The following is a 21444-nucleotide window of genomic DNA, read 5'->3' on the forward strand; positions in this document are numbered from 1 at the left end:
AGATCTAACTAGTAGATGTGGTATGGAGATGTACTGTATGGCTTACAAAGTGACGAAGTGCTAGCAACTGTTAACACGCAGATGAACTTCCAAACCACTGTGGTGAATGAAAGACACCAAACACAGAAGGCCATGTGTTACAGGACCTCATTTCTACACAATGTCAGAAGCAGGTAAATCCAGAAAGACAGCACACTGTGACATACACATCACTTACACAATAATACATTTTTAAAGGTTAAGAAAAGAACACCAGAACGACTATGTAATAGCAGATAAAAGTGAATTTTAGAACAAGGAATACTTTATAACAATGATGATAAAGAGGGTAACAAAATAACCAAAACCTGTATGCACTCGGTAACAGAGCTACAAATACATAAAGCAAAACTTGGCAGAATTAAAAGAAGCAGTAGTGAATTCTGTGAGGTTGCATATCTTAGCACCTATCTCTAGCAAAATGATGGAAAGAGTAAATCTGAACTATAAAGAATTACACTGGTGTGACTAATAGTTAATAGAATATCAGTACATATTACATGTTTACTTCCTATGAGTACCGTAGAGCTTCATATTAATTTTCTTTTCATTGAAATGATAATATGTGCTTTCCAAATAGAATGGAATCTGAGCAGAGACCCACAAGATGACTAAGCAGCCACCCTCAAATGTCTGGAGACTAAATTTTCTGAGTCACCATTGGATCAAAGTAGAAATCACAAGAGAAATTTACAACGATCCCTGGGCAATGAGAATCGAATCCCAAAAGCATCAACATGTGTGAGAAGCAACTGAAGCTGTGTTTTCAGAGATATTTTATGTCTTTGAACAATTTTTCTATTGGGAAAGAGTAAGGTATCTACCCTGAAAAACAGGAAGTGGCTACAAATGACTGACACACCCAAAGGAAAAAGAAGGAAGCAAAGAAATCAATGAACATGGGCTGGTTCGATAGCTTAGCAAGTAAGGAAGCTTGCTGTCAGGCCCGATGACCTGACTCCAGCCCTTGGAACTCATGCTGTGGAGAGAACCAAATCCCAAAAGCTGTCTTCTCATCTTCACACAAGCACCATGGCAAGTCCATATACATACAAAATAAATGTAAAGAAGAATGAAAGAAAGGTAAGTTCTATCCAGACCGATCAAGGTATGCATCAGCAATAAAAGAAGACAAATACCTACAGACCCTACAGACATTAAAAGTATGGGGACAGGGAGGGGGCAGTGGCTGGAGATATGCCTCAGTGGTTCAGAACACCTGCTGGTCTTCCAGAGGACCTGAGTTTGGTTCTCAGTACCCACACAATGGCTCACAACCATCTGCAACTCCATCTGCCTCCGTGGAATCTGATGCTGTCTTCTACCCTAAGCAGTGCACAAACATACACATGGGCAAAAGAACCCACATACATATGGGCCGAAGAGAGTGTTCAGCGATGAAGACAGCTTGCTGTTCTTGGAGAGGGGTCTTATTCTCCATTCACAGCTTCCATGGTAAGAGTCTGTCTAGTGATCTAGTAATGGGCTGTGTGTGTGATACTGCCTGCTGGATACGACTGAGTAGGTATTGAGAAGTGTGTGCCTCTAAAAGCCATTAAGAGTAAACTGCCCTGAGAGAAAACTTTGTTAAAATTTGCGGGTGATGATTTGACCCAACAGAAAGCTCTAAGAGACTAAAAACATCTGCGATCTTCACTGGCCACTCAGAATCACACTGCACTGGCTGGACCAGAGAATGTTCTGGATACAGCTGCCCCAGTGGGAAAGTTTCCTTTTGAAGCTCGAAGCTGCTGCTGGAGAAATCTGGATGTAGGATGCTCCAAACAGAATGGGAGGAGAGGTGACCTGCATTGTGTCCAGTCCAGAGGATGACACACCAAGCTCCAGACGACCTTCATATGTTATCTATTCAAATGTGCCAAGGCCTCAAGCCAAAAAAAGAAGAAGATTCAGGATCGGGATACTTTGGTACAATTTCCAGAAAGATTCATAACTCAAGAGGCAAGACCTGAGCAAACTACATGCCAGGAAAATAGAGGAGGGGTTGGAGAAGCATGAGCAAACAACTAGGGGATGAGCAAGATAGCTCAGCAAAGTGGAGCCCGCCTGCCACCAAGCCTGATGATCTGAGAACAATTCCTGGCAGCTCTGACCTCTGACCTCAGCGTGCCTGCTGTGGCATGCACACACCCAGACACTAACAAAGTAAGTAAAAGTACAATTTAAAATGTTTTAAATAATAATTTGAGTACATATGACCAGGACATGCTGCCTCCCCCCCCCCACCCTGTGTTTTTGTGTCGACACACTGCTTTTATACATGTGCAACTGTTAAAGAATAAATAAATACACGATCTCTACGGAAACAAGGAGAACAAGGTGTAAGTAGCAAATATACAAGCCTCAAGATGGCAGTGCAGTTGGCGGTGAATTTTAGGGGCAAAGGAAGGTGCCATGGGCATGAGAATTGGGGACGACCTGGGAGAATCTCCAGGGAACATTCAGGAAGCCCTGTCCTTGTCACAGCCTCTGCCAGCCAGAAAGGCCCCCACTTGACTAGGCTGACCTCCAACTTCCAGCTTCCTACAGGTTATATCTGAGGGTGATCTTGAACTCCTGATCATCCTCCTGTCTCCCGAGTGCTGGGATCACAGGCATACACAACCATATCTGGTTTATCGATGCTGGAGACATACAGAACGCAGGATTCTGTGCGGGCCATGCAAGCGCCCTATTGGCTGAGCTACTTTATCAGCAGCCCTGGGAACCACTCGGAACTCTGGTGCCTGGGGAAAGGATACCTGGAACTCATCAGGGACACAGGGCCTGGACTCGACTCGGGGATACAATGGAAGTGGGGCAGGGTCAGCTTGAGCCTCCTGTCCCAATCCATGTCGTGCCCTTAGCCCACTAAGACAGCCTGCCAACCCTGACTCCTCCAGCTGCCAGCTTCAGCCCATTGAGACTGCCCACCCCTCTACCTCGCTGGACGTACAGAGCTTCTCCAGTGACCTGGGCAAACAACGTTTCCTCTTTTCTTCCTCCTGCATTCCTTTCCATCACTCTCCTAGCTAGAGATTGCTAGCCTAGAGTGGCCTCTGGTCTTCACGCCTGGGTCAGGACCTTCCCTGAGCTCCTGGAGACCCACAAGAGACCAATATCTTCAATGACAGCATGAAAGTGAAGAAAGCTATTGTTATGTGACCATGGACCCCGGTCACCAGGCATCCTCTATTCAAGTAAGGGTTGTCAGGTGATACAAGCTCCACCCAGCCCTCCCACCCACCACTGAGCCTCAGTCTTCTTGTCTTTGTGATGGGCCCACAGTATCCACCTCACAGCCAATAACACTCACCCATCAAGCTCTGTCGTTCCTCCTTCTTACGGGCCTTCTGCTCCGCTTCCAACTGCACCACAGACAGGGGTGGTCCCACAACAGGGCTGGGGAGGGCACTAGCCGCAAAGCGAGCCAGCAAGCCCAGCCCACTCTCCTCCAGGCTTGGCGACAGGGCCTGTTCCCCGGCACCCAGCCTATAGCTACCAATGGCTTCCTCTTCCTCCTCCTCCAGCTCTTCCTCCTCATCCTCTTCTGAGCTGTCATCTGGCATGCAGAAAACAAGGAAGAAATCAAGGCCCTAACCTGGGCGCACACTGCCCCCACCTCCTCCCACCACCCTCCCTGGCTCCAGTCTCTGTCCTCACCAAGGGCCGCTGGGGAAGGGTCCAGAACCAGCCCACAGTCCCACCCATAGCCCAAGGCCACACAGGGGCAGCCTGGGCAGCCTGGGGAAGGGAGAGGGGCGGCTCTGGGTGTCAGGATGGGCTTCTGGGAGGGCAGCACCGACATGCACCTGTGCTGTGGGTGGGGGACAGACACACAGACAGACAAAGACAGGCGACAGCGCTCGTCACGGTCCATACACGCGCACACACGCCCGGACATAGACATGGAGGCTGAGGAAGGAAACAGGAAATAACGGAGAGGCAGAGGAGAGAAGAAAGGGAGGGAGGGCTGGGCTTAGGCTCAGGGATCTAGAGAAGTGACCTATAGCATTTTGGACGGGAAGAGGTCAGGGGAGGGGAAAGGGGGGCTGTTGGCAGAAAGCAGAATTTTATCTCTCCTTCCAGGGACCCTTGTAGTTAAATCCCTAAGCAGAGCTAAAATCTAGTACACACACACCCCACCCCCATGCTAGGGAGCCTCTCTGAGCCTGAGATGAGCCTCCAACCCTCCAGCCCTCCAGCCCACCAGCCTGGTTAAGAAAGTCCACATAGGATCCCACGTGGCATGGCCTGGTGCAGTGGCACATGTCTGTGGTCCAAACATTGAGGCTGAGGCAGGGGAATTGTGAGTTCAAAGCCAGCCCGAGCTACATAGTGAGACCAGTTTCAAAATGAAAAAGAACCAGTGTCAACTATGGATCTGGGCTCTAAATGGCCTGGAAGTGGGCAGACCAGGCCACTTGTAAGTAGGGAGGTGAGCACCACCCCCCAAGGTCAAGCCCTCAGGCAGCAGCGCAGGCTAAAGATGTCCAGTCCAGTTCTCTGCTGGTAAGAAGACAACTTCAGCCCAGCAACTGGCCTGCTAGCTCAAGGGCCGGCATCCCCTGCTAGGCTGGGCAATGGGCCGACAAAAAAACAATACAAGTCAGCACTACTCTAGGCATGCGACCAAATTCTCCACCAGAAAGTGGGGACACCCTAAAGTACAGACTGGCTTATGACCTTCCAAGGGAAATAGTACCTAGGAGCAGATGGCACTAGGTGTGACAAGCCACAAGGATGTGTGCACTAGGGCCCAAGTAGGGCCAGGGAGGCAATGGCAAGATACACACATCCTAGATGTGAGGGTTGGACATAGCGGTCCAACACCGCTTTTCCCGCTAAAGCTCACACCATGGCTTTGTTAGAGGAACTAGTGGCTACAGATCGCACCAAGAGTGCCGGAGGGTAGAGGTCTAACCTACCTATTCCCTAACGCAGGGAATCCTAGTTCCTGCCAGGCCAGCCAGCAGGGAGAGGAGGTGGAAGGGAGGTGGGAACAGCTAGGGAGGGTCTGCATAGGGAGAGAAGGGGAGAGAGGGGGAGACAGGAGAGAGAGAGAGAGAGCAAGAGGTTGGTTAAGTGGGTGCGAGGTGGGAGGCGTTCCCAGAATGATGGATGAAGCGGGCTGGGGATGCCAGTGGGGCAGGCAGGGGCAGGCAGGCAGTGCGCACTTGCGATCAATCACATTGCGACGTCACATGGTTCTGTCTCCGCCCCAGTGGGCCACAGCGGCAAAGCAGGCTAAGTGTAGGCAGACTTTTTCGGCAGCGCCTGGGTAACCCCAACATCAGGCCTCCCTGGAGTTGGCCAATTTGGGTAGGGTGGGCAGGGGATGGGGAGGGTGGCTGGCTGGGATGGGGACTGGGAATTTCCCTCTCTAAAAACTCCCCCTCTGTCCTGGCTGCTCCGGTGTGGAGACTGCAAGTCCAGAACATTGAATGTGGGACAGTAGACATCACCTTCAGGGAGGCGAGTTTGAATCCCTGCTCTGGGTTTCTGAGAGCCACAGTCAGACCCCAGAAAGCCAGGAGCAGGTTGGTCTCAGTAATTGTATGTATGCGGCAGAATATTCCAGAAGGCAGAAGTCTAGAATGGGTGCTTTTGTTCCCCAAGAGGGAAACTGGATTATCCTGAGGTCCCCTGTGGACCTCAAGACTCATGCAGGGTAGTCTGGTTGGACCAGCGTCTATGAGGACAAAGGAGAGCTGAGAGACCTTGAAGGGGAAAGTGGTATCAAGAATTTCCAGAATTGTCTATACCTGGGTCCACAGAGCTCGCCAAGGGTGGAGGGGGAGAGAAGTCCCAACAAAGACTCTCAAGGGAACGGGGTGGGGGGGGACGACTTCAATGTCAATATAGGTATTTTTTTTAAATCCTGGCTCAGGGCAAGGGGTTGGGTTCTTTGACGTCCCCAAACCTGATCCAGGCCATAGTGAAGTGCTGTTGCCGGTCCCGGTGGGGGCAGACCCCGGGGAGGGGGAGTAACAGAGAATAGAAAAGGAAAATGGTTTTCGCCTACCTACGGAGCAACGAGCCAGGCTCGGACTCAAACTCAGTAACCCGCTACGCCGTCTGCCCTACTCCCAGCCTTCGCTTTGCGTCCAAGTGCAGCGTGAGAGCAAATGCGAGAGACCGAAACAGACACTCAAAGCATCATGGGTAGGGGTCAAGGGTTGGAGGGATGGTCAAGCTGCTGGGAGGAGAAAGCAGACATACTAGAAAAGCCACGCCAATTAAGTGTTTTAGTACCAAAGGGGCAGGAAGGCCCTATTACCCAAATATCCCTTTCTGAGACCTCACCAGCTAGCTGGCTTTGCTCTGAATGGCAGGGGTAAGCTTAGGAGCCAAACCCTGGCCCTCACCCCTCCAAATCCTGTCTGTATGGCCCTGTATGGTCCCTTGGCACTGCCCAGCAGGCCTGGGGATACCTGCTTCTGTGTGGTCTGTGGTGGAAGAGAAGGGGCTCAAAACCTTTGGGGCTGGGACCCTGACTTTGAAAGGCATGTGGGGAAGAGCAGAGGTGCCCACCCCAAGTCATGGGGAGAGAGTTAGGGGCCAACCAGTCTCATCCACAGAAGGCCAGGGAGAGGAGGCCTGAGACAGGAGACAGGCCCAGGTTGTCTTGTTTCGGATATTTCGTTCAGGAACAGCCCCAAAAGGGAACAGTGTGCCATCACTCAGTCAACCCAAAACCCATCTCTGCCCATTTGGAAGGCAGGTGTGGGAGGAGAGAGAGTTGACCAGGGACTGACGGAAGACTGGATGATAGGGGTAGAGTACTGGCCCAAGGGCTGACCCTCCTATGATCCCCCTCCCCACATCTGGGGCCAGACCCGGGAAATGGGGAACATTTTGCTCTAGCTCCAAAGGGAATTTACCCTGAAGCAGCTGCTAGCCACGGGGTGAAGAACAGTCTCACTCTCTTCCCTTGCAGGGACATTTTCTGATTGAAGGGCCTGCGGGCTCTGAAATTTCTAACTGCAGGCTACCATACCACTCCAGGTTGGAAAAGCAGGAGCCAGAATGTTCTTTGGTGTAGACCCGTAGGCCTAGCTGAGGCCAGACCTCAGCCCAGCAACCCCCAAGGAAGACCATTTTTTGACCTTCAACGTGGCAACCAAGCCAACACTTTCAAATCAAACAAGGAAAATCAAAAAAGAAAAGAGCAAAAATCAGCAAGATGGCCAAAAGCCTTGACTCTGTACTGCCCACATGCCCTTCAAAACAGAAATATGTGTTAGCAAAGTATTGGTAAGGTAATTGTTGTTCTTGCTTTTTTTTTTAAAAAAAAGAAAAAACAAACAAACAAACAAAAAAAAAAAAAAAACCAACGCTGGTGGGTAGTAGCAGAAGCTTCCAGAAAAATAAAACACAGACAAGCAGCTTAAAAGGGGGAAAAAAAAAACCAAAAACAAAAAAACAGATAGATGAAACAACACTTGACTGTACACCTGAAAAATGGAATGGATGCCAAAGATACCAGGGATATTTGAATAACAGAAAAGCAGTCCACCCATGTCTATGGCTTCTGGAGTGCGGAGAAGGAGCGGGAAGAGAGGAGGGGGAAGGAGGAATGAAGGAAGGGGAAACGGCAACCTAACGTCTAGTTAAGGACATAGCAAGAGAAACGAGGCACACAGTTTAGTTAAAAATGAACTCGGTATGTTTAATAAAGCTTGGCATTACCAAAATCGCGGTACAAACAGCAAGTCACACGCGCACACAAGAAGTCCGTTTTTTACAAAATGCTCCTTGGGCAGGCCTCCGCCAGGCTCATGCCAAGAGAAAGCCCAGGCCGGCCTGGGGGTTTGGGGAGGGCAAGGTTAGGCTTTTGGATTGGGAGAGGGGAGGGGAAGCCCTTGGGGAGGACCAGTGGGGTTCAGTGGGAGGAGGGAGAGAAATCCTGGGAGACTAAAATCAAGTCCGTGTAAGAGCTCCCTAAGGGCTGGCCAGTGGTGGTATCACAAGTTTAAGTAAAAATAAAAAGTGAACAAAAAATATATATATATATATATACATATATACACATATATGTGTATATATGTATATATATATAGGCGGATAAGGCAGACTACGCTGCCAAAAACCTAGACGGCTACAGCCATCCCTGCTGTGTGCACACACTCTCGAACGCTCGCTTGCTCGCTCTCTCCCACTCACTCTCGCTCTAAAAACATGGAAGGTTATTTTGTGTTTGACGCTAGTAACCTTGATCAAAGGAGTCCTCCTCGGAAGAGTCGCTGAAGGAGGAGCGGGCCTCTCGGAGCAGCAAACAGAAGGACTGCTTTCTGCTGGTGGCCGCCTTGGGTTTCAAAGTCCGCGGCCCCACCAGGCTCCTCTTGGTCAGCTTAGGGCCTGTGGCTGGCTTGTTGTTCTTGGCCACCATGCCACACAGGAGGGATGAGGTCAGTTTGGAGCTAGAGGGGCCTTGGGCAGACCACTCGTTCTTCAAGAAGTCTTCATCATCTTCGTCTGAGTCCGTATCTGCAGTCAAAGTAGGTTTTATTTTATTTTGTGTGTATGCAGGTGCTGCGTATGTGGAGGGCACATGAGCATGTATGTGGGAGTACAGGAACCAGAGGTCAACCTTGACCTTTGGATCCTCAAGTTCCTGACACCTTTAAAAAAAGAAAAGTGCTATATTTTCGTTTCTTTTGTGTGCATGTGTTTATGTGTGGGGGCATGTGTGTGCCAGGCAGGGGACACACGAAAAAGTCAGAGGACAGCTTGTGGGAGTCAGTTCTCTCCTTCTACCTATGGGTCCTGAGGACCGAACTCATGCAACCAGGCTTGGTACCAAGTGTCTTTTACCCCCCTTGTTCTTCGAGACCTGGCACTTGCCAAATAGGCTAGGCTGGCCGGCCGGGAAGCCCCAGATGGTCTCCTTGTCTATGCCTGCCCAGCACTGGTACCACAAGCATACACCGTCACTTGTCTTCTATGTGGGTGCTGGGGACACTGCATTCTCTCGCTTGCACAAGCACTTTCCCTACTGAGCCATCTTCCTAGCCCTTCGAAGTAAGTTTTAACACAGGTATGTTGAAGGAGGGGGCTGTTGTCTTTCTGTCCTGTCAGTGGCCCTGAACACAGAAATGTGTAAGGACTAAGCGCCAACTGCCCACAAGCTGGGGCATGTGAGTCACCCCAGCTCTCTTCTGATCTGTCATGAACAGCTTGGATTGCCCAGAGAGGCAACCCAGGCCCTTTCCTCTGCTGCCGTCACCCACCTTGGGGACATCCACTTCTCCAGCCATTAAGGCTGGGGACAATGACATGCGACCCTACAATTTCTACTGGCCAGAAAGAAGCATGTGGTTCCGCCTTACACATGATGGCACACACAGCCCAGTGGCTTTCTTAAGGGGAGGACACAGCTGACAAGGACCAACTCTATGTATCTCTTGCCAGCTCCTTGTTCAACTTCACAGCAGCAGTAGACTGAAATAGGCGTAGATGAGGGCATTCACAACAACAAAATGATCCCTCAGCCAGTGCTTCCCCCACCCCCAATCCCTTTTTTTTTTTTTTTTTTTTTGACAGAGGGCCAGCTGCCCGGCTTACTGTCAATGGCTTTCTCTTAAGTCTCTGGTCTAAACACATGGGTGTGTTGCCAGAGTTGGGAAGAGAGTCCAACAAAGGAGGCTCTTTGGTTCCTTCCAACTTCAACCCAAACATACACCATCTTGAGCTATTTGACACTGTTACTGAGCTGTTGAGCAAGACAAGAAGAAAGGGCCACACAGCCAAGACAGTAATCCCTTGATCTGCTAAAAACCCACACGGAACAAGATGAACATGAACACACACAGCTACAGCCTGGCAGCGCCTAATGTCTTCAAGTCCAAGAGAAACATGCAAGGGCATGGGGTGTCCCTAAAACCACTGGACTGATAAATTCCACTTTCCACCACAAAGAACCTCAACTTCAGGGTAGGCAGCCCACTGAGGCTGGTGGAGGGTATCAAATCCCATCAAACCACCAGTCTTTTACCATTACTCCCCCCCCCTCTCTCTCTCTCTCTCTCTCTGTGTCTGTGTGTGTGTGTGTGTGTGTGTGTGTGTGTGTAAGAGAACTCAGGTTATCAAGCTTGCAAGGAAAGCACTGCTACACACTGCACCATCAGCCCCTCACATGTTCTAACTTGGTCCTTCCAAGGCCACAGATATCTATAGGTGACACTCATCAGCTTAACCTCCCATAAGAATACATCAGGTATGACATGACACTCCTGCCCTCCAACCCCAACTGGAAAAGCAAGAGACCACCACTCTCTTCCACGTTCTGCCACGAGTCTTCCACAGTCCTTCTCTCCTTGTGCCTGTGTGTGAGCAGGGAGCTCAGTGATCATACCATTTGGCTGTGAGAAGCACTGAGCTAACACCATCCAACACGTTCCTGGTGCATAAGGCTGGGGGGGGCGGCGGGTGACAGGCCTCATACTCATTGGAGCATCAGTCCTGGGACCCACAGGTCAAAGACAACAAAAATGCACACTCACACAAGCAGAAATTTAACCCTGGGCAGGCACAGCATCCACCTCCCTGAACGAGAACAGACTCGAGGCAGATTACACGCCGGGAAGACCATGACAATGCCTGAACTCCAAAGCTCATAAATGCTGTAAGTTTAACCTATGGGCCTTAATCCCAGAACTTAGGAGGCAAAAGCAGAGACAGCTCGTGAGTTTGAGGCCAGCCTTATTTACACGTAAATTCTACACCCACGAAGGCCTAGTGAGACCCTGTCTCCAAAAGGGGGGTGGGACACACACACACACACACACACACACACACACACACACACACACACACACACACACGAACTGAGCTAGAGAGATGGCTCAGAGGTTAAGACCACTTCATAGGACCCAGGTTCTGTTTCGAGCATCCACATGGTGGCTCACAACTGCCTGTAACTCCAGATCTAGGGAATCTAATGTCCTCTTCTGACCTCCAAGGACAAGTACCCATGAGCATGCACGCACGTACACACGTATACACACACACACACACACACACACACACACACACACACACACAATTTGGTTTTTATTTTGTTGTTTTGTTTTTTGAGATAGAATTCATCTGTGTAGCCCTGGCTATCCAGAGCTCACTCTGTTGACCAGGCTGGCCTCAAACTCAGAGACCCACCTGCCTTTGCCTCTACCCCGAGTGCTGGAATTAAAGGCGTGTGCCACCACTGGTGGAAGGATTGAAAATTAAAAGTCAGGGACTGGAGAGAGATAGCTCAGAGGTTAAGAGCACCAGCTGCTTTCCCAAAGGTCCTGAGTTTAATTCCCAGCAACCACATGGTGGCTCACAACCATCTGTATAATAAGATCTGGTACCCTCTTCTGGCCTGAAGGGATGCATATAGGAAGAACATTGTAGACATAATAACTAAATACCTTTTTAAAAAAAAATTCAAAGGTAGCTTGGGATATACATACTGTAAAGACCAGCAAAGGTTATGTAAAGAGACCCTGCACTGAGATGGAAAGCAGAGGGAGACACAAAACGGAGATACGGTGACACAGACATCAGTGCTGGCAAGCATCAGACCCTACATCAACTTCCAGCACTACCAGCAAAAAAAAAAAGGGGGGAAGAAATGTGTCTTTTGTTTTTAGTGGACATTCAAACTCACACACACATATCCCAGGAACCACAGTCTAGCAAAGTCTAAGACACAGTGAATCTGACAGAAGACAAAAGCAAACCCTGAGGGCAGCCAGTGAAAACCTCTGTGACATGGGACTGGACGGGAGAAGCCCCTGCTGCCTTCTGAAGCGTCTGCATCCTTAGTACCTGCCTGTCTTGGACATCAGGTACTCATCCATACAGAATGAGTGAGCATCCAATTCCCCTGGCGGGCAGAAGACCACGGCCCACAAGTGGCCAAGGAGCACTGCCTTGCCAGTCTCTACGCAAATGCAATAAAAGCTGAGTCAGTCCCTCGGTCTACAGGCTGCTCCGTTTCCTTGGCTCCTAAGTCCCACATGGCTATTGCAGAAGACAAGACCAAAGTGAAAACAACATCCGGGCATGGCAGTGAGCTGTCATGGGCAAGCGGATCAAACAGGACCTGGTTCGTTCCAGTCTGTGTCTTCCCACTTAGGTCCACACTCATCTCCCAATCACTCCACAATCTATCACCACCACCACCCATGGCTGCACTTCCGTCCAGTACAAATGACAAACTTCCTGCAGGCAATGGAGCCCATCACCTCTAGCACTCTAGGCTGTGTCTACAAAGTCTACGGTGCGAGACAAGCCACTAACATCCGCTTCCATCAATCACAAGGGTCTGTCCAATACCACACCTGCCATTCACTGGCATTTCCACTTTGGGGTACCCATCTGGCTTCAGGCACAGTGCAATGCTCCCAGACACCCTGAAGTCCCTCAGAGGAGGGCAAGAAAGGTTAAGGAGAATGTAAGATTAGTGCTGACAGTGCAGGAGGTGCTGAAGGCAATACTTACTGTAGGAATGACTGCTCACTTCCGAGGCAAATGGAGACTGGACAGGCTTGGGCTGGCCTCTGGCCTTGAAGCCCCCCTCCATCTTCCTGGCTCTGGCAGCCCTTTTGTGTTTACCTTCTCTGGAGGGTTTCAGAGACAAGCCGAGGCCTTTGGCCAGCACGTTCCTGTCCTTGCCCAGCAGGCTGTCATATGGTGTCAAGAACCTGCCACAGCCCCCACTAGCTTTTGACTTTCCCCCAGGACTGTCGGAAAACTTGAAGGGCGACTTTAGCTTGTCTTGCTTTGTGAGGGACAGGGCTCTGTCTAGCTTGCTTGCCAACTGCTCCTGGTCGCTGGTCATCTTTTTCTTCTTAATCTTTAGCTGAGGAAGGAAGATTGGGTCACAGATTAAGACATATGGCCAAATAAGATAATGAGTCTGGGGTCACAATGCTTATGAGATGGGCTAACTCCTGTCCCGTGTCCTCTTGACTCGTGGCAAATTGCTTAACTCGTCCTCAGTCCTTCCATCTAAAATAGACACATCTGTGTCTATTACTAGGCTACTATGAAGATAACCAGGGTAAGGTCCATAAAACATCCATTCAGACCAGTGAGACGGCTCAGCAAGTAAAGATAGTTGTCACCAAGTCTGAGGATCTGAGTTCAATTCCCTAGGACCAACATAATGTAGGAAATAGATTCTGACCTCCACATATATCTGACACACACACAGAGGCATGCACACATGCATGCACACACAAAGTGGGAAGTTAGAAAGATCCTGTAATATTCTTGCAAAGAACCCACATCAGTTCCCAACACAACCCCCTGTAACTCCAACTCCAGGGAATATGATACTCTCCTAGATGCTATGGGCATCTATCTACACTAATGTACAGACATACCCATATATTAAAAAAAAAAAAAAAAAAAAAAAAGAAAGAAATCTTTTTCAAAAAAATAAATGCAACAAATAAAGCACTCATTAAAAATGCCTAGACTGGGAGCTGGAGAAATAACTCCATGGTTAAGTGCACTGGCTACTCTTCGAGAGGACCCAGGTTCAGATTCCCAGCACCCACAAGGCAGCTCACAACCATCTGCGACTCTAGTTCCAGGAGATCCGGCATTCTTGGTCTCCATGGACAGTGAACCCATGCCGTGCAGAGCAAAACACCAGGACACATAAAATGTTTTAAAAAAAATATTTAATTTGCCTAGCCTAGTAATCACTTATTAAAAGCTGTTACCATGGTAACAATCCTAGCTGGCAATGCTTTCCCCACCCTGGCTTTCCACAGCCCTGTCTGGGAGCACCTATAGAAGATCTTCCAGAAAACAGGGCTACAGATGGGCGGGAGAAGGTAGCTGGATGAACCGAAGAGAGCCAAGACTAGAAACTGAGCCCAGAGCACAGCAGATCTGCTTTACATCTCAACCTCCCACAGCAGCTGCCGGAGGCTGCTGCTCAGTCTAAACCAGCCTGTCCAACTAAATGGGTCACAGCTGCCAAGAAAACGGCTGGAGTGTGCCTTGGATGCCGAGACCAGGGAGACTGATTAGAGATTTCACAGATTAAATTTCTCCTTGCACGTCTATTGCCAACGGTAGTCATTTGTTGAAATGAAATGTGCAGTTTCAAAGGCATTAACGCTCTGCCATTTCAGGGCACTAGCTATATATTTTTAATCAGGTAGTATTTGCAGGAAGGGGAGCGGTTTGGGATGGCGTTGTTAAGATAATTACCAAAAGCATCTCTCACCTGAGAGGAAAAGAGATCCTGGTGCACAAAAACTGGCAATCTCTTCATGCTTTTATTTTAAATTTTATTTATTTATTTGTTGGTTGTTTTTTTTCCCCCAAAACAGTGTTTCTTTTTGTGTAGCCCTGACTGTCTGTAGACCAGGCTGGCCTTGAACTCACAGAGATCTGATTGCCTCTTCCTCCCAAGTGTTGGGATTAAAGGGGTAGAATTTTAATTATTTTGATTTTCTTTCCCTGAGATAAGGTCTCACTATAAAGCTCTGGTTGCCCTGAACTTGTTATATAAACCAGGCTGGACTCCAAGTCCAGAGAGCTGCATGTTTCTGCACACACCACCCTGATATTTTGCATATATATGTGTGCCTTCACTCTCTGCTTACATGCCGAGGCAGGGTTTCTCACTCCAGCTAGGACTGGACCCAGAGTTGGCTGTTGCGGCTGGTCTCAACAGTCAGCTTGTCCCAGGGAACCTTCCCAAGATGGGGAATTACAGACCAACCAGCTTACCCACCCAGCTGTGAGTGGGTTTTAGGGACCTCAACTCCTGTCACCACACTTGACCATAAAATGTTTGACCCACCAAACCACCTCCATGGCCCCAAACTGACTATCTTCCCCATCCAGCCCCTTTATGTGACATTTTGCCTCTGATGACAAAAACCTATCAGAACACTCTCTTTCCACAAGGCTTAATGAGGAGGCACATTAGCATTCAGAAACAGGGTCCATAAGTGCATGGTCTCAAGGCTCTGTTGAAATGAGAAATTACCCCTGAAGAACTCAGACTGAATCACAGTGGCATTGAGCCCAAGGTGCTCATTAAACCGTTACACTGCTAAACAACAGAGTAACCACTATTTGGTTACACACTTGCAATCTAACCTCCCAGGTTGCTTAAGCAGTGTCTCGGTACACACAAACTGATAAAGCTTTTAACCCTACCTGGGGTCCTGTTACTTTACCAGGCCTTGATCTCCCCTGGGCCTTCCTTTTGTCCCTGCAGTGAGGAAGTTAACTCTTAACAGTTTCTCTGCGGCAGTAGGGACCAACAACTTTCCATCTTGAAGGTTCATTGCCTCTGGTATGACCTCCAGCCCTCCAAGTTGAGGGCTGTGTCCCGGTGAGTCTACACAACTGAGTTTACTGACCTGACTCATGAAGTCAGATGAGGACTCGTGATCGTCCCAGCTCTGGTTCCTGCTCCGGGCTTTTCCCATGCCGATGAGAGCATCTTGATCCTCCTCAGACCCCTTGTGTCTCTTCCTTATTCCAGTTCCCAGCTCGTACTCATCTGATGTCAGCAGGGACTTACTGCTCAGCCTAAAAGCCAAACACACCATGGGGGTCAGCACACCTCAGCCAGGCCACACTCAAAGGGAGGGGGCTGTCCACCCATGTGGCCCTCAACAGTTGGGCTACAGATGTGGAAAGAAACAGTGATGGATACCAAAACGACCATTGTGGGAAGACAGGTGGATGCTAGTGAGCAAAGTACAAAAAGAGAAGGCGGCAGGGGAAGGGGGAGACGACACAGACTTCAAGTCAGCATCCTCCACAGCCTCTCTCCTATGTGGTTATGTGGTTTCAGACAGACAGAAACACACACGCACGTACACACACGCACACACGCGCACACGCACACACCAGTAAGACATATCTTTACCAAAATTGCACCAAGAGCCAAGGTCAGAAAATACTAAGGACATCTACCACTATGGGAGGGGAGATTATATCAAATGCTGGTATGAAGGGGGAACCCTGCAAGGGCCCCCTTTTCTGGAGAGCAGGGACACATAAGTGTCTCTCAATTCATGAAACTGTGTAATTCCCAAATGCTGCGGTGTCGGGCTTGGCACGGGCCACCACTCCACCACTCATGCATGGGGGCAGAACCCAGGGCTTTGTGCAGGCAATTACTCTACCCACTACTGTATCCCTAGTGCCTACGGCGTGACTGTCCTTGAAATATGTGAGGGAACAGAGACGGGCCCCAAAAAGCTGACATTAGGGCCCAATGTCACAGCAGTGGCAGAGCTGGGACTCCAAGCAGGAAGTCGGCATAATGGTGACACTCCTGATCACTAGGCCTGCATCGCTGGTGGTCCCAGCTGTTTTATCTCCATAGCCTCCCTTCTACCCTTTCCTGTGGCTGGTGACAGACATTATGTTCATTTCTGTCCTTTTCCCAGTCAGGAACCTCCAAGGGTTAAATAAATATAAGATGTGGGAAGATGGAGGCCATTTTCTCATGAACAGGACATACTACTGCCTTGCCTGTGGCCACTCCAAGCCCTCCACATTCCAAGCTAGTATCTGCCCACCCATGCCTGCCAAGACAGAAAGCTATACAACAACCCCTTTCCTCAATGGACCTCACTCATTTGGCTCTTTTAGAAGTACATGGGGAGGCTGGAGCCCATCTGTACAGAGACAAAAAGCTGTCATCCCAGCCAGCATTCAGGCACACATCTTTAATCCCAGAGCTCGGGAGGCAGAGGCAAATGAATCTCTGTGAGTTTGAGGCCAGCCTGGTCTACAGATCGAGTTCTAGGACAGCCAGGTTTTACATTGAGAAACCTTGTCTCGGAAAAAGAAAAAAAAAAAGAAAGATAACCACAGGAGGGGCCATCTGAAATGGCTGCAGTGCCACCCAAGAGGATCTGGTCCCCAGAGAGCAGCCCTGGTTCTCCTGTGGGATCCCATCAGGACAGGGATGTACCCAGCCTGTCCTAGAAGGCTGGAGTTGAAGTAGTACTTCCGAAGGGAAGAACAATGGAAAGAAGCAAGAATTAGTTTCTGGTGATGAAGGCGTGGATGGGGCCGGAAGGCAGGGCCAAGTGTTCAGGTTAGAGTTAAGCCACTGACAGCTTTCATTCTCTTCTCTCACCCTCCTGGATCAGGCAGCATGTCCGGGCTCCCTGGGAGCTGCCGTTCAGGGATCAGAGCACCAGGCACTACCAGGTCCCCTGGCGCCCAGTAGTGGGCGCCTTAGAGGGGGGCCCTGCTCCTCCCTCCGAGCTGGGTACCAGTCAGTCCCCAATCCACCGAGGGGCCAGCCTTACTTTCCGCTACCGCTGTGGCTCTTCCCTCTCTTGCAGGGGGGCGACAGGGCGCTCGGGGTGTGGGTCCGTTTCCTCGGCCTGCCAGGGCCTCTGCGTGCCATGCTTCTATGGGCATCCTCGTGCCTGTCCCTTAAAAAGAATTCACAGGCTCGGCTGGGAACCTGGGGTGGGCGGGGCGCGGAACGGGGCACTTGGGTTCACACACACACACCTGACATCTACCACAGTCAACCTACCAACCAGATGTCCAGGATGGGCTGCAAGTTGGGGAGACACTCACCCCGAATCCCGGCGTCGCTGGAGCTTGACCAGCTCACGCTGTTTCTCTTTGTACCGCCGCTGGACCTCTGCCAGGCGCATCCGGAAGTCCAGCTCCAGAGCATCCATGTCTTCCAGGGAAGACTTCATGGCAAACATCTGGATGAAGGGATCAGGAAGAGGGGGAGACAAATGAGGCTACTGATGTTGCTGATGCCCTGCCCCCTGGCCAAAAACTGGCTCGAATTCCATTGATGTCCCCTCTTTTGGTTGGATTTTAGAGACAGTTCGGTTTCTCATGTAGCTCAGGCTGGCCCCACACTCAGTATGTAGCTAAGGATGACTTTGACCTTTTAATATTCCTGCCTATACTTCCTGAGTACTGAGACCACATAAACTGGACATGGTGGTGCTGGGCTCAAACCCATTTAAGTAGCCTAGCCTGGGCTGGAACTCGCAGCAATCCTCCTATCTCAGTTTTGCAAATTGCTGGGGTTACGGACATAAACCATCAAGCCAGGTTATTCTATCACCATTCCCAACTTTCGGCAGACCTGCCTCTTTTCTATGTTCAGGACCCCCTAATGCCCACTTTGCCAGGTCACATCAACACTTACGATGACATGACTAAACCCTATGCTGTAGTCATGGTTTAACGAGGACAAGTGTGTTACTTACACATGGGCTTGCAGTGGACAGCAGCTACCCGAGACCACACAGGCAGCAAAGGGTAGCCCCAGGCCTCACTGCCAGTCAGCTTCCACTCCAACCCATGAGACTGCACCCCAGGGACACGCAAAACCAGGAGAGGGGAAATGACCCACCACAGGCCACATAGCAAGAAGGTGAAGGATGGCCAGCGGGCTCCCACCCATCAGCCTGAACCTCTCTCAGGCCTGCAGGAGGAAGAGGCCATCAGGTCTCACCCGTTCCTCCTTCTTTTGCATCCAGCTGTATTTCTTGTTGGAGCTCAGTTCACGAGGAAGCCGCAAGTTCTTGAGTGGGTCTGAAAAGGGGCTGTCTAGCACCTCCTTCAGCATGTGGCTGCTGGCCGCCAGCAGGCTCTCCAGTGAGGGTCGAACGACCAGGTTTGGCTCTGCACCTGGGGAAGCGAAAGGGACCAGTCAGTCAGTGCTGGGACCTGGACCACTGGCAAGATGGCAGCACACACCCAGCCATCCATCCTGAGACCGGACCAAACTCCCAGAAACTGTAGTCAGGCCTGGCTCAATTGGGGCCACACAGCCACATAGCACTGTGATCTACTAGACTGAAGCCAACCTGGGATGTAGGACACAGTGTCAAAGGCAAGAGCGGAAATGAACCAAGGATATGGAACAGTTTTGTCCCCAGTGTGTGTGTGAAAGGCCAGGAATACCTAAGTGACCAAAGGCTGGCAGAGGCTCCTTCCCAGGACATCGGATATCCATCCCCATGTGTCTACTTAAATTTCACATTGGCAAATATGCTGTTTCCCATACCAGAAAACAGGTCCAGGGAACAGGTATGGTTCACACCTGTCACCCAGCACTCAGACGGCTTGGGCAGAAGGACTGAGCTCAGGCCACATAGACTCCTCCCTCCTTTCAAACAAATAAACAAAACACCCAGGGGTGGGGGGAAGGCACAACACAAAAAACACTCAGCTAAGCAGGTAAGGGAGAGTGCGGCTTTTGCAGAGGAACTGAGTTCAAGTCTTACCACCTGCGTCTGGCAGCTCACAGCCACCTGTAACGAAGGCAGCTCTGATGACCCAACCCCTCTGCAGCTGCACTCACATGTATACATACAAATACACACTTAAAAATAAGGCATATTTTTTAAAAAGTCAGGCATGGGCACACACCTTTAAGCTCAGCATTTGTGTGGGGGGGGAGAAGCAGGTGGATCTCTAGAAGTTTGGGGCTAGCCTGGTCTACATAAGAAAGAAGGAGAAATACAAACCACAAGCTAGGGAAACAGCTGAGAAAAGTGCTTACGGGCAACTGTGAGGCACTGAGTTCAAATCCCCAGAATGCATGTAAAGCTCAGCACAGGAACACATGTTAATAGTTCCAGTGTTCCTAAGGTGAGACAGGAGTCAGATAGAGGGAAACTGACCAGAAACTCAGGGAACCAGCTAGCCTGGCATGTCCTGCAACAAACGACATAAAGGGGAGAACGGACACTAGAGGCTGTTCTCAGACCTCCACATGTGTCGTGGCATGTGTACATCACCACTAACGCACGTATATGCGTGCACATCAGACATATACACATGCACAGTAAAGTATATACTTTAAAAAGCACAAATCAAGGAGAGCCCAACACACGCCTCCTCGGGGAGAGGATGTGATGCAGTGGCCAGACTTCCAGGAATGTAGTCGTGCTCAAACACACTCTGAATATACTCAGCGTCCTGTTTAAATGTTAAGCACAATGGAGGGCTAGGGGTGGTGGTTCAGTCCATACAGTGCATGCCTAGCACACACTAAGCCCTAGGTTCAAGCCCCAACACACATAGACAGACATACTGGCACACAAGAACAATCCAGTACCCAGGCTGTTGAGGAAACAGGATCAGGAGTTCAAGGTCATCCTTGGTTACATAAGGAGTTTGAGGACTGCCTGAGCTATATAAGATTGTCTGGTCTCATCTAGACTGCTTCCAACTCACAATCCTCCTGCCTCAGCCTTCCTAGCGCTACAGTTAGAGATCTGCACCAGAACCCTATTTTTAATCTTATTTTTATTTTACTGTGTGTGTGTGTGTGAGTGTGTGTGTCAAAGAACAACTTTCAGAAAGTGGTTCTCTCTTCTATCTTGAGTTCTAAGGAATCAAACTCAGGTCCTTGGGCTTAGCATCAAGCCCCTTACTCTCTGAACTATCTTACTGGCCCTCTTTTCATTCTCAAACCGACATTTTCCCTTTGATATAAAAGTTAACCAAATTTTAGTGTACTATTCAACCATGCTTGAGGAAAACATGCAATCATCCATGTCTGAAGGTCATGAATAATCCTAGCACTTATAAAATAACCAGGGCTTCAAAGCCTGTTTCCCAACACAGGCTGGATCCTAGGCTGGGGGCTTTCCCGTGTCATGCTGGTCTCTCCCCACTAGATGTCAGCAGTGTTCCCTGAACCAGTGACAACCAGACTTGCTTCTGCCAACGTCCCAGAGGGCATAAAAATATATCTCTTTGCTCGGTGAAAATTAGTGGTTTGGGTTTTCCTCTCTTTTTTTCAAATTTTTATTTATATTAACTTTTCAATTTTGTTTTTGTTTGGAGATACATAACTTAAGTTGACCTGGAACTCACTCTGTAGACTGGCTGGCCTAGGACTTCTAGAGATCTGCCTGCCTCTGTCACCCGAGTGCTGTGATTAGAGATATATGTATCACTACGCATGACTTTTTTTTTTTTTAAAGTTTACTATTTTATGTATTTTTGCCTGGAGTGTGTGTGTGTGTGTGTGTGTGTGTGTGTGTGTGTGTGTGTGTGTGTGTGTACACTTCTGGAGCTTGTAGAGGCCAGAAAGATGGTGTTACATCTCCTGAACTATACTTACAGTGGTTTTACAGTGGTTGTAAACTGCTCTGTGGGTGCTGGCAATCAAACCAGGCCCTATGCAAGGGCAGACACTGCTCTTAACCACTGAACCATCTCTCCGCCCCACTTTCTTCTTTTTTGTTTTTGAGACAGTGTCCAGGCTAGCCTTGAGCTCCAGATACTCTTGCTTCTGATTCCTGAGTGCCTGGCTATCTCAGGATACTGGCGATGGAACCCAGGGGTCTGCATGTCATAGACAAGCACTCTACCCATCTTAGGCAAGTATTCCACCCTTAGCTACAACTTCAGACCTTTTTC

The 21444-nt window shown here is 49.5% G+C and overlaps 1 protein-coding gene across 5 annotated transcripts in view; it reads right to left on the reverse strand.

The window, feature by feature from the left end:
* Tnrc18 (trinucleotide repeat containing 18) overlaps positions 1–21444 on the reverse strand; it is an 89304-nt gene that overhangs the window by 20058 nt on the left and 47802 nt on the right. For 3 of the 5 annotated variants that reach the window (XM_051205203.1, XM_051205201.1, XM_051205205.1), the window contains 7 exons: positions 18521–18696; positions 17617–17753; positions 17337–17465; positions 15423–15594; positions 12529–12889; positions 8254–8529; positions 3356–3601 (listed from right to left, as the gene is read on the reverse strand). In XM_051205203.1, the coding sequence (XP_051061160.1) occupies positions 3356–3601; positions 8254–8529; positions 12529–12889; positions 15423–15594; positions 17337–17465; positions 17617–17753; positions 18521–18696 (1497 nt within the window). The remainder of the gene's footprint in view (positions 1–3355; positions 3602–8253; positions 8530–12528; positions 12890–15422; positions 15595–17336; positions 17466–17616; positions 17754–18520; positions 18697–21444) is intronic. The other 2 variants (XM_051205206.1, XM_051205204.1) reach the window with 1 other exon arrangement.

The sequence above is a fragment of the Phodopus roborovskii genome, unplaced genomic scaffold (genome assembly GCF_943737965.1).
Source record: "Phodopus roborovskii unplaced genomic scaffold, PHOROB, whole genome shotgun sequence".
NCBI lineage: Eukaryota > Metazoa > Chordata > Mammalia > Rodentia > Cricetidae > Phodopus > Phodopus roborovskii.